Source organism: Lissotriton helveticus, chromosome 9 (genome assembly GCF_964261635.1).
Source record: "Lissotriton helveticus chromosome 9, aLisHel1.1, whole genome shotgun sequence".
NCBI lineage: Eukaryota > Metazoa > Chordata > Amphibia > Caudata > Salamandridae > Lissotriton > Lissotriton helveticus.
This window is the reverse complement of record NC_136070.1, coordinates 1,161,962,990-1,161,976,796: the sequence shown is the minus strand read 5'-3', so window position 1 is coordinate 1,161,976,796 and position 13,807 is coordinate 1,161,962,990. Positions and strand designations below refer to the sequence as shown.

Below are 13,807 nucleotides of genomic sequence, written 5' to 3'. Positions count from 1 at the left end.
AGTTGTACTTCTTAACTTCTACCACCCAAGCACCCCTGAAGAAGGTACACCATTTGTGTTCAGATTGCTTAGTCATAAGGTGATCAAATGCACTTTTTCAGGTGGCCTTCTGATTTGCCGGTCTTTGTTCTTCCCCCTCTTATCAGTGTGAAAGTACAGCTAAATTAATTGTGATCCTGTCCCAACACATTCCTGCCAATCAGTTTTTCACTGTTATTGATTGCTATTAGGAGCCACACAGAGACAATGTAGTCCAGGTACAGAGCATGGCAAAAATTAACATACAGTGTGTGAACTGATATCTAACTAATATAATCATATCAAAAATTAACATACAGCATGTGAACTAATATCAAACTACTCTTAGGAGGTGATCTTTCTCAACTGAAAATCTATGGAATATTCTGAGTTATAGAACAATTTGTGAGGACAAATAAAAAAAATAACAATGTAATCAATAGAAAGAAGAGCAAACACCATTCTCTACAAAACCTGAAATATTTTACTTTTTTAAACTTTGATCTAAGTTTACTTAGATTCAATGAACTTGATACAAGAGCATTTGATTGGATTTGGTAAATAAAACACTGGAATAGATAGCCACAATAAACTTTGTTAGAAATGTACATGTTGCGAAAATAATAATAATAATCAAATAAAAAACAGCACGATGTCTGGGTTATACTACATAAATGTTCAACAAGAACGGTATACTGTGTCTCCAGAAGCTTAAAAAAGCCTGCTCTGCATAAGTCTGGGGCCCTATTAAGCTAACTTTCTTAGACTCCTAGCATTCATAACTTACTTCCAACAATAATGGTACAAAGGTTACTTAATAAGGCCTCAGTTGTTTCCTGTAGCTGTTTTTTCATCGACATAACATCCAGGTAATGTGTATATAAACAAAGCTCATAAGAAATGTACAAATATAAAAAGCTACAAACATTAATAAATTACATCATCACAAAACACAGAAACACTTCACAAGGTGCTATTAAAATAACTGTATACCCCTCATCATAGAAGAATTAAAACAAAGAGCTGGTATTAAAATTGAAGACGGATCTTCAAATTGTGTCTTAAATAGATTTCTGTATTTGACTCTTTATAAGACATTTTATAAGGCTGCACAAAGTTTACTTGTTTTTCAGGCAACACCTATTCCATAAAGAAAAAATAATATCATCAATTAACTAAGATACAACAGTTTATTATACTCGGCAAAACTTGTATAAATGTCAATGAAGTAGTCTATAGAAAGAAACTTCTAAAGATACTTTGCTTTTATAAAAAAAGAGGTTATTAAAAAGCTATTTACAAGCTACATTCTATGAAAATATGCCTTATTAAACACATCTAAAAAAAAAAGACGTGATTGCCTGAGAAACAAATGTACCCTCTTAAGTGCTTATGTGCAGGCAAGCCATTTAAAATGAAATTATGTACTCTACACCAAACACAGAAAGAGTAGAGAAAAAAGTATCCAGTTAAACTGTCAATAAGCATTACTTAACCTTTATCAGACACCTGGGTGTTTGTGCTGCCCATATTTCCAGAGCTTCCAAAAGTTCTGTCTGATAAAAGTGTTTGATATGAGCACCAAATCCTGTATATGAAGCAAAATGAGATTATGACCTCAGGTGCTGCAATTCAATTACTGCAAATGGCTGTTTGAAACAGTTTGCGGAGTTGTTTGAAGTTGGTGTGGTCAAAGATACAGCTCCCTATTTTTGATAAACAGTGTCCTGAAATATATAACAGCTTTAGGTAATAGTTAACATTTTCAGGATTAATTGGCAAGTTGGAAGCAGTTATTATGTACTTTGTAATAGGGTATTTTTGCTGGGTATTGACACAAAACAGCACAATAAGTATCACTTAAACAGGAAGTAAGGAGGGCTCGAAATAAATCCTTTTTATCTTCCTACCTTGATATTTAGTATGTAAATGCCATGCTTCTTGATCACATACAGCGCCTTCCAAAATTCATGCTTGGCATCTTTTTAAAAATGTTCTGAAAACTGAGTGTGCATTGCTTTTTGCTTAAACTAGTTTGTTTCTCACTTACGAACAGGTTCAAGGGATACTTTCCTAAAACTGGAATGATCCGTAATATCTTCTCTTCTTAACTTTTTTCGAGAACTAGTCACTCTCAGCAATTTGAGAAAGGACATATCTATTACAAAATATTTATAGCAGTAATCTGTACACTATAACTGCTGAAAGGTAAAAAGAATTACTAAAGTGGTGGCATAAAGTTACTGTAACTTATTTTTCCCAAACACGATGCAGAATACTCCTGCAGTCCTTAGAGAGTTGAAAGATTAGTGTCAGCTCAGCAGTTACTGAGCTTGAAAAAGTCTTGGATTTATATACATTAAAGAAGCAGTTTCCCATTTCGATGTATCTTTAAAATTTTCCCAAGCCTCTGTTTAGCTGTTGCCATTCCTTTTTTTGTACGTTGTTTTCCTAGGATTTAATAGAAATAAAACAATTAATGATGAGAAGCATACATTAAAATCCCACAATAAATGCTAAATCAATACAGATACTTGTAAATTTGCAGGAAAAAACAATGCTAATGTCATCAATCAATGTGTCTTTTCAGCCATTTCTTTTGTGAAAAAAAAGTACTCCACTGTATGTTGAAATAAAAAATTCTGAAAGACTAAAAGGTTTACGTATTAAAGGTCAGCCAGAGTAAAACAGAATGGAACCTTCATGGGTAGCTATCCTTTTATTTTTTTAAACGTTCGCGATCAGGGAACATCTAAATTGACACTCCGCAGCATAATAAAAAGGAGTAAAAATCAATAAGGCTAGCCACAAATTGATACTATATTATGAATACATTTAGAACATGGGCTTGAATTAGAATTGGCAAGAGGAGTAAAATGTAACCACTGACAAGTGCAGAGAGAGAGTGTGTGGAAGAGTGTATTTGACCAGCATGACTAATAAATGATGTGTAACAAGAGAAAAATAAAAAGAGACGTTGAAAGAGCAAACTAAGAAAGCACAGTGAAATACAACAACAGCCGTCAATGTCAACTGCAGTTTTAAGAGGATCAGAGAGGATGATTTCAATAGGTGTACCCCTGAAAGTAATGGGGTTCAAAATGTTACGCAAAAAGAAATTATGCCTGCTACAGCTGGTATCTTTTGGAGTGGTCTCCCCTGACTTTGTGACTTCCTACCTCCTGTTTGAATCTTGTTTTGCTGGCTTAGGACTTTGAGTACTTTGACATTGCCATTGAGTGCCCAAGCGATATGCTTGTCAATATACATACTGGTGATTGGTGAATACATGATTGGCAGATATGAGTTTGCTGTAAGTGGAAATACATATACCTAGAGAATGTAACTCAAATGCTACTCTCTGTGCCTGCAGCACTGGTTGTGCCACCCACGGAGGTAGCTCTTCAAAAGTACCACAGGTTTGCCATAGTGGGGCCTGTGTGTGTAGGTTACTTGCATTTAAAAGCTACTTACCAAAGTTCTGCATGACTCTCGCTACATCTGAATACTCCCTGGGGGCAGGGGGCAGTGTTGGGAAGAGGTAGGACATGTGCATGTGGGCGCTACATGCCCTAGTAGTAAATACCACCAGAGGCTGTGTTTAATACAGTGAGGCTTGCTTCTCGCATTGGATCTATGGAAGGGCTATTGAGCTGTATTTCCTACGTACAGAAGAGCAGCAGTATGGTGTTTAGGATTGATGGATTAGTAATGGCAAATCCTCTCTGGTGGTGAGAGTGGATTTGACATTACTAATGTGGAAAAGCTGTTTTGGGAAAGTGGGCATTTCATTGCTCATGGCTCTCTGTGTGTCAAGTTAAACCTCTGAGGGGCCTTCCTGGGATGAATAAGAGGGGCTGGAATTGGCACCTACATTATAAGGGACAGGTTCCTGGCCCCACTAAAGATATTGATCAAGCCTCCCAGGGTAGGATGACAGACAATACTAAATTTAGAGGGGGCCTATGCATTTCAAAGCTGGCCCCTTGACCTGATCTCATCTTCAAAGGTCATTGTGAGTATCACTACTGGCACTTTGTCCTCAGGAGTGGAGAGACGCTTTTGGGGTTGGAACCATACTACGCTAGTTCAATGATGGAACATCAACAAGAGGAACCATTGGGGCAGGAGGGACTGCAACTGGATTATCCAAAGACTTGTGGTGGGCTGGGGCGTGTTGAGCTCCAGGAAGGGGACTATCACATGGTGGATTTTGCCTGGATGTTGCTGGCCTGCAGCTAATTGTCAACTGTCGTGCCCTAGCACTCTCCAGAGGCTGGTCGGCAGGCCTCCTGTCCACAATATTCAAGGGACAGAAAGGATCTCCCAGTTTCTACGAGATTGTAAGAACCAAGAAGGGTGCGGAAGAAACTGGTGTAAGTTATTGTCAGTTGGAACAAGGACTATCTTGATGTATGCAGTAATCACACTGTGCAAAGGAGTGTGCTCATAAAGATCAGTCGCCCACCTGGGCTGTCGTAAAATGAGGAGCTTGAGAAGTTCTTGGGGAAGTTTGCAGAGTTCGAGGGAACTAAGCATGCAACCGTAAACCTGTGCTAGCTCGCACTCCATAGCTTATGGTGTCTGAGGGGTGTTTGCCGGGACCACGGGTCCCAACTGGTAGCCTGGCCTGTCTCCGACCTCCAGATCCGGAGGACGACAGTGCCTGACATTGTGGCCTCAGCCCGATGTTGCCAGCTTCCTCTCCCCGGACACACGCCACAAGGTACTCTGTTATTGGTAACATCGTGACTAGACTCGAGGGGTCTCGTAACTGGTGTGCACCCCCAGCTTGCTGTCTAGAGCAATTGCGGCTCGCACCTCCGCCTGAAGGCGGAGAGACATTTCTCCAAATTGGAAGTGCACCAGCATCCAGCATCACAGTCTGCCTATGAATGGATAGTGATCCCACAATCGTGAAAGGGTCGCTGGGTACCTTGATGGCCTGATCTGGATGGATGAAGCCAAGTAACTGTTTCCTTCGGCCTTAGGTGGACCAGACAATCTAATAAAGGTGTTGTCAGCGGGTGCAAAATGTAGGTAGCTTCAGTGGCTGAGATGCTGGGTCACGGAGCTTAGTCAAAACCTGTGATTTCTTGACAATTACAAATGTACAGGGTATGCAATATTTGGGAATGTCGTGGTTTAAGCTAATGTGATAACGGAAAAGTGGAATACCTCTGAACAGCCTGCATGTATGTTTCTGGCATTTATGATGTGGAAGGGATAGCTTGGATACTTTGGGGAAAGGATGCACATGGGTTTATTATGCTTTTGAGGCCGAGGGGATAATGAAGCAAGTGAATTCCTATGAAGGGAACATATATGCTCATGCCGTTCTGCTGCAAATGGGAGAGTTCAGCAATTACATCTACCTGTAAAACATTTGCAGAAATTATGGAAACAAATAATGAGTGCTTGAGCTACTCTGTTAGAAACAGTAATGCATAAGTCCCACTGTGAGCTTTCCAAAGGAAATGGAGTCGTAAATTACAGGCATCTGGTCCCAGGACCAAGGCCCTAGTCATAGCAATGAAAGTTCGGACCAGAAATGATGGCCTGTGGGCATTGTTATGCTTAATATTCGACAAGGAGAACACTGGATTGGTTCCAATGCTCCCTACTCACTATCCAATTAAGGAGTTACTTTCCCTTGAACAACTTGACACTAGCAAGGAGAGAAAGAAGTGTATTAGCAATAAACCTACAGTGAACAAAGATGCATACATAATGACAGTCTCAAACTCTAAAGTAATTTGCTGCCATTTGGAAAAGTAAACGGATTATGCATGGAAAGGAGTGGCTACATCAGCCAAGCAGGGGCTTAAAATACACTCTGAAAACAGATTCCTGTGTTGACCTGTGGTCAAAGGGACGAAATTACAACAGTGTCTGCTTTAAGGCACTCTCTTGCAGCAAGACAGTCACTCTACCCTTTCAAATGCTTGGCTCCTGAAGAGAGCCCTATGCCTAAACACTTTGCCTGCCATTTTGTATCTGGCCCTAGAGCCACTAACGTCAACCACCCAGTAATGTTGTGGCCGGTGCAGGTAAGCGCGGTGGGGCATAGCAGGACTAAAGTCAACAGACGACGGAATAGTATTTATTTATTTTTCCCTGTTCCGTCATCTGTCGACTTCCCCCCCATCTGCCTCACCGCTCCTACCTGCACCGGCCGCCGCGGCCAGTACTAGAAGTTGAAAAGATAAATGGTCAACACACCATCTATTATATACAAAATAATCACCTTGGCATATAAAATGGACTATATATCACTCACTTAGCAGTCACTGCTTCAGCCTGGCCACAAGACTCTCCAGAGATGGCCAAAAATCATGTTTCGAAGAGGAGAGGCCCCCTGAGTGAGTCGCAAAAATTGCTGTTCAAAAGAATTCCAATAGGCTGGCTGAGATAGATTTTCCCCAAAAATTGTTTTTTCATACATTTTTTATGTAATATGAAAATGATAATTTAAGAAATTATGTTTTGTGTCAACACTCAAAGAGAACATAGATCAAACTCAAATAAATTAAGTTTTCCCATGCGTTGAAGTTTCTGAATCTCGAGGATATAAACTATCATTTGGAAGTAATAAAGATATTTTAAATATTCACACCACTAGAGCGAGCCCTATATTCTGGCACCTGGGCGGCAGGCGATAACAAACCTACTCATGAAAACAACATCAACAATATCATGGCAATTTAAGCTCAAGGACAGAATATCGAGGGATGAAAGTGCATGTAGGGAAGTAAAGATGGGTAAAAAAGCCAATACATCACATGCGTTACAACGCGTGTGATTACAACATGGTTGTTACAACGACCGCATTGTTACATTGCAGTACATTACAATGCAAGTGGGCTTGCTTTAGGGGGGCGCACTAACCTAAGGAAAAGTATAATTTACTATTCAAACACCTTTCCTACTGTTGCACACACTGGAGTTGGAATAGTAAATTATACTATTCCTAAGCCCAGCGTGCCTCCTACAGCAAGTCGATGTAACGACTTACACTGTAATGTACTGCGATGTAACAACGCGGTCATTGTAACGACCACGTTGTAAGATGTAAGGTGCTATATTCATAAAGATGTACTATTCCAAACGCCACACCTCCAAGATATGAACCGCATAGGTGTATATATGTGGAGTTAGATATTAAAAAATTGGATTTATGTGTGGATATTTTCTTTTTAATATTCTGTCTTCGATATTATGTACCATCGATATTGTATGTTCGATATTAAGGGGCCACATTGAGATAACGAGTGCCAAAACTGGTTTCAAAGGTAACCCTTTCATCACACCCTGGTTACCATTCCTGGACCATAACACATCAAACCCTGTGGCGTAGTTAGGCCTTATTGTCCCCTGCGTTTGCCGCCCACAGCCGAATGTAAGAGGGAGTGGCGGCAGGGGTTGGAGGGTGCTGGCGATTACTGCGGCTGGCAATTGTAAACATACATTTAGGAAAAACAATTATCTATGGACCTAGACACATTAACATATAACACCAACAATGTATATGTACTGTGGTGGTAAATAAACCAACCGAAAATTGGAGGACAAAGTTCACAACTAGTTGTCAGATATATATATTTTTATATATTTATTAACAAAATTGAATGTATAGAAGATATTGTTTTTATACTGGATGACTGATATTAGTATTTACTAAGTGTCACTCCACAAATACATATGATCACAAATTCAAAAATCAATACAAAAAATGCCTAATGATACAATACATAATTATAAAGAAAACACAATAATAAACAATGATTTCATGGCTCAACAGATCTGTTTTGTGTTTTCTTTATAAAAATATTTATCCGACAACTATTTGTGAACTTTGTCCTCCAATTTTCGGTTTGTTTATTTACCACCACAGTGCATATACATTGTTGATGTTATATGTTACAGTGTCTAGGTCCATAGATAATTGTTTTTCCTAAATATATGTTTACAATTGCTTGACTTACCCCGATTTAGGATAAATAGTTGGGGGCACCTCTCTTTCTTTACAACGATTACTGCGGCTGGCCTCAGGTTAGAGCGGGGAGAGGCCGCCACCCCTAAAACTCGAGCCGCCTGGGGCGAAAAGTCACTGATCACGCCAGTACCTCTTCAAAAAGATTGCCACCCGCACATTGTATTTACTTAGTGTCACTGAAAAGTACATGTATTTCAATGTGACATCAGAGATAACTTCCCGCCTGTTTTGTAAAGTTTCACTTACAGTTATTTCTAAGCTTGTTTAAGCATTTTTGTATGAAAGCGACATTTGCTTTGCAAGAAGTGAAAAGGACATCTGAGGCGTGATACTCTTCATCAAAAGTGCTGTATTTTTATAGTGCTCAGTTTGTAAGGATGCGCCTTTAGAGCGCTAATTAAAAACATAACATGAACACAGATCTCATAAAACATGTCACACGTGTTTTTTACTGTATCCCTGAGTTTTAAATATAAACCACAACAATAAACCAAGCTGTTATGTTGTGTTTCATCATTGCATGCCAGTTATGCCCATGGTCATGGCAAAGGCTACTAGTAAAGAAATAAGATGCCTACGTCACCATGGCAAATGTATTATTGCGAATGGCCCTAGTTAAGAGAGTCTTGTGTGTCGAGAGTAACTTAGTGATTTACATGTGTGTGCCCCTGGGGCAAGGGGAAGGGAGCAGTAAGACAGGGAGTTTTCTCCCAGGGCAGCGGAACATATAGGACCGGTCCTGCCCACCAGAAAGTGTAATCTCCCATATTGTCATGGTGAAGTTTTCAGGCAGGAACGTGTTAAATGAACCGGTCTTGGGAATGTTCAAATTGCCAAAAAAAAGCCTTCAGTTTAGTAAATCAACATTCTCGCTGCAGTAACCACGCAAAAGCTGGTACAATGAGCCCGATTCACAGAACTAATTTAAGACAAAATCCTAAATTTACTACCATTTTGGTATTCACAAAAGGCACTTACTCATTTTGGTATTCACAGAAGGCACTTACTCATTTCGGTATTCACAGAAGTTAGGAGTCCTAACTTTAGGACTCCTAAATGCCTTCTGTGAATACCGAAAGTCTTAAAATTAGGATTTTTCTCAACTTTACTACAACTAAACTGAGAAAAATACTAATTTTAAGACTTTCGGTATTCACAGAAGGCATTTAGGAGTCCTAAAGTTAGGAGTCCTAACTTCTGTGAATACCAAAATGAGTAAGTGTCTTCTGTGAATACCAAAATGAGTAAGTGCCTTTTGTGAATACGAAAATGGTAGTAATTTAGGATTTTGTCTTAAATTAGTTCTGTGAATCGGGCCCAATGTAATGAAATGAAAATGACGGAGGGCAAAAGGGAAAAATAAAGTATTTCAAAACGTGCACACTGCATGTGGAAATCTATGTGTTATAGAATGTAACGATTGAACATGCACCTACCAACGGAACAGCTTCAAATGTTGCAAAAGTTTATAGAATCTGATACTTTGCATTTTATTGCCACCTAGTGGTGAGAAGTGGAGCAATCCTATAAAAATTCACAAGGCTTGATTGAATGGAACTTTTAGGGCCAAAATCGAGTTTGATGGTTAACAAACGTGTCATATGTCCAGCTCGCCTTATCACGAGCGCATTATAACACTTGTAATACAGCGGGCGTAATATCCGTCATATTTTTGACGTAGTACTCACCCGACAAACTCCAAACTAGGCCCTAAGCTTTCGTGTGCAGATGCCTTGAATTGCGCGTGCAAATTCAGTCTTGCAATTCACAAACAGCAAATTTGTACATGTAATTATGCATAATATTACGCTATTTTAATGAAATATTAGGTATTAGAACATCCTTTCCCTGAGGTATAGAGTGGGCGTTGCGGGTGGATTTATTTATTTGATTTCTTTATTGGATTTTGAACATATTAGAAGTACAGCTGAGGTCGGATTTTTCCTTTCACTGATACGCAGCTTCTTCCACCCTTCTAGCAGTTTTCTTCTGCCATGTGAGGGGGTAATTTATTTCCAGCATTGAAATGGACTGGAATGCGACAGGAAAATCTCCAAAATTGGCGGGACTGTATGAGATGGGGTTCTTCACAGGAAACATATTTCCCCTTGTGAAAAAAGTTGAACTAAACTTATACTAAGGCTTTGCTTCTGCATATTTATTTATTTATTTATTTATGCGATTTTATATAGCGCGAACTTTACCCGAAGGTGTCAGAGCGCTTTACATAGGACCCAGTTTCAACCATAAGGACTGATGGTTACATTCGGAAAAACAGATTTGCAAATTTTTTACTTACATAAGAACCAGTTGAAAACATACGGATTTAGGATTACATGTGTTACAAAAAAAGGTGCAAAAAATTGCAAATGTACAAGAGATAGAGTCACACAAGGAGGAGATACAAATGGATAAGCTCTAGGCATATACTAGAGATATCTCTGTCTACTTAGGGAGGGGATACACATGGATATGGTAGAGAGCACAGCGGACTCCTGCATAAACTCGTGATTAGAGTTATCTCTATATACATAGGGAAGGGGTAAGACTGGATATACTCTAAAGGTCACATAGGAATGGATGAGAGCAAAGCGGACTACTGCATGTCCTAGTGATTAGATACACATGGAAATACTCTAAAAGTCACATAGGAGACTAGTCGTTAGAGTTATCTCTATATACCTAGGAAGGGATAAGACCGGATATACTCTAATTGACACATAGGAATGGTAGAGAGTACAAAGGTCTACTGCATACACTAGTGATTAGAGTTATCTCTATATACATAGGGAGGGGATAAGACTGGATATACTAAAGAGTCACATAGGCAAGGTATATGGTGCAAGGTCTAAAGCAAATACCATCGATTAGAGATATTACAAAAAGTCAAAGAGCAGAGTTCCATAAGTGTGGATGCAGTCACAGAACAAAGGGAGGGTGAGAGGGATGCAAGGGTATGGAGAGAAGGGGAAGCGGAAAAGGGAGGAAACATTTGAGGATCATCCACGGGGAAAAGGGTTGATGGGCGAGGGAATGGGAGGAGGGCTAGAGTCCATCGAAACTGTCCGAAAACAGCAGCAAAGTGATGGTCAGGACAAAGCAAAAAGTCAAGAAGTCCAGGAGTGAAGGTGGGAGATGAAGCTGGAGGCCAGCCGCAGGCGCGACACCATCTTGGAGAGCTTGCAGTCAGCCGTCTCGGTGGGGGAGAGAGTGCGCCAGGTGGTGAAGGCCATGTTGACGCTGTTGGTACGGTCACGCGTTGGCCATGGGGCGCTGCACGGCTGCCGGTGTGTTGTGTGTGGATTCACCCGCAATCAGTGTGGAGTCCATTCAGAACACTAGTGCCCTGTGGGGGGGAGGGGGAGGGTGAGTGGTCTGGAGATCCGGCCCGTGTTGCAGGGCCCCAGGGCATTCCGGCACTGGCAGTGGCCCCAAACTGGCAGCAGGTCGGGAGGCAGGCCAAAAATCCAAGAGAGGGCCGGATTAGCAGGAGGCCGGGGAGAAGTTGGGGCGAGCCAGTGGAAGCGGCGATCGCCATCCAAAAGTCGCCTCCGGCCGCCATCTTAGAGTCAGGCAGGCGCTGGAAGGATTCCCTTGGTGGGGGTCTCCACCGAAGTGAAGGTATAGGAAATTAAGCCAGCTGCTGCGGCGAGAGTCTCGACCAGCCGGGGTAGCGCAGGACGCAATCCTAACTCCCAGCGGCGGCCGCAGTCAGCGGAGTCCACGGCGCAGTGCCGCCCGCCATCTTGAGCGCCTCCGCCCTCGCCTCCTTCACCTCGGGAGATCGAGCCTGTCTGCCAACCTCGGAGCGATTGCTTCTGCTCCGCACCTGCCCCACTCGCTCCGCTTCGTGCTGGAAAAAAGAGCGGTCAAAATGAAGGGCTGCATCTGCCCAGGGCCGGGTCAGAGCATCTCGTGGACCGGGAGCCGAGACGATTAGCGTCCGCTCGGCTGCACAAAACTGCAATTACACACACCCAACTACTTTTGCATGCTGGTAATTTGGAATTCCCAACATCTTTCCAGGAGTTCTCATTGAAACCTGCAGCTATTGAAGGTTTCCACAAGTTCTCTCAGTGAACTCAAATATTGTGTAAACCTGTACTCTTGCAAGGATGTATGACGTTGGAGGCAAAGATACATTTTTTAGATTTAAGACCACACTACGAGAGTATGTCATTTGACATCAATGGTGGCGATGTACATCCACCAAATTTGTATGCCTTCGACACCATTGGCAGATTCACTATTGGGTCATTACACTTCGCAAACAGCTTATTTTATAAATCACCTTCTTTGTTACTGCTGGGGGGGGAAACATCCTTTACAACGAAACCTTTACAACGCAGGTTTTATAACGAAAACTATTATAACGCTTTGCGCTGGGGGGCGCTCTAGGATAGGGAATAGATTTAATTTACTATCCAACACCTTCCCTAGTGTCCACGGGGACTGGAGTTGGAATAGTAAATTAAACTATTCACTATCCAGCACCCCAAAGCGCTATGCGTTTTTAAGGTTTGTGTTGTAAAAACCGCGTTGTAACAGCATGTGTGGTAAAAGCATGCGTTGTAACGTCATACATCCCTGCTGGGGGCAGACAGCATGTTACCTTTAATAATATAGCAAACTTCAAACACAGGACCAATGGTAGGTCACGTCATGTCAACGAGGCAGGATTTTTTCCATGTGTTCACATTTTGCCTGACACACACATTAAGATAATCTGAAACAAGCATTGGCAAAGCCAATAGGTCTGGGTTTGACTGCTGTCCTTTATCCTTTTACAAAACTTATTGTAATTGTGAATGCTTTTTACCCTGCTGATGAGCTCATAACTAGGGCAAACTGGTCCTGGGATGCTTGTGTTGCGTTTCAGAGAGGACCTGGCTTGGCAGTTCAGGCGTGACTTTTCTGATTGGAGCAAGGTCAAGACTGATTTGCATATAGCTGGGTCTAAACTGCGGTTACCTGGTGTGCAAAATAACGATGGATTGGGATGCAGCCAGAGCAATTACTGGTCACTGAGATTAATTTAAGCATTCCATCAATCACTCTGTTGAAGACTTTGGTGTGTCACCCTAAGTAGGACGGTTATGCCCAGAGGTAGGTATCGTGCATTCTCTAACTGGAACCAAGCTGTACCCAGCCGATGAGCCCTAAGCTAGGGTGAAAGTGATTCTGGGTTGCTTGTTTTCCGGTTCAGAGAGGACCTGGCATGGCAGCTCTGGATGGAATGTTCTGATTGAAGCAGGGTCTAGAACTGATTTGCATATAGCTGGATCCAAACTAAGGTGACATGCTGTGCAAAAATAACAATAGTTTCAGATGCAGGCTGAGTAATTACCAGTGGCTAAGATTAATTCAAGTATTCCATCCCTCACTTTTTTGTATTCTTTAGTGTGTTGCCCTAAGTGGGACGGGTATGCCCAGACGTGGGTCCCAGACATGCTGCTTCACTGTAAGCAAGCTGTACCTGGCTGATGAGCCCATATCTAGGGCAAAACTAGTCCTGGGTTGCTTGTGTTCCGGTTCAAGAAAGGAACTAGTTTGGAAGTTCGGGCTGGACCGATTTGAGCAGTAATTACCAGTGGCTGAGATTAATTCAAGCATTCCATCATTCACTTTTTTTGTATACGTTTTTTGTAAGAAGGTATGCATTGTATAAAAAGAAGCAGTGTCAAGCACGGCACTGGCCACTGAAGAAGGACATTCACACTCTGGAAGAGCAGAAGGCCATCACTCACAATCAAGTAAGCCAATGGCTAAGGTCGGCTGATCGTGCCCCATACT

At 41.6% G+C, this 13,807-nt stretch overlaps 1 protein-coding gene across 2 annotated transcripts in view; it reads right to left on the bottom strand.

Moving 5' to 3' along the window:
• Nucleotides 1–479: 479 nt before the first annotated feature.
• The window catches only part of PHF2 (PHD finger protein 2), a 506,159-nt gene continuing 492,831 nt past the window's right edge, over nt 480–13,807 (bottom strand). For both annotated transcript variants that reach the window (XM_078661615.1, XM_078661616.1), the window contains one exon: nt 480–2,469. Coding sequence is in view for 1 of the 2 variants with exons in the window: in XM_078661616.1 (XP_078517742.1) it covers nt 2,378–2,469 (92 nt within the window). In the remaining variant the exon portion in view is untranslated. The remainder of the gene's footprint in view (nt 2,470–13,807) is intronic.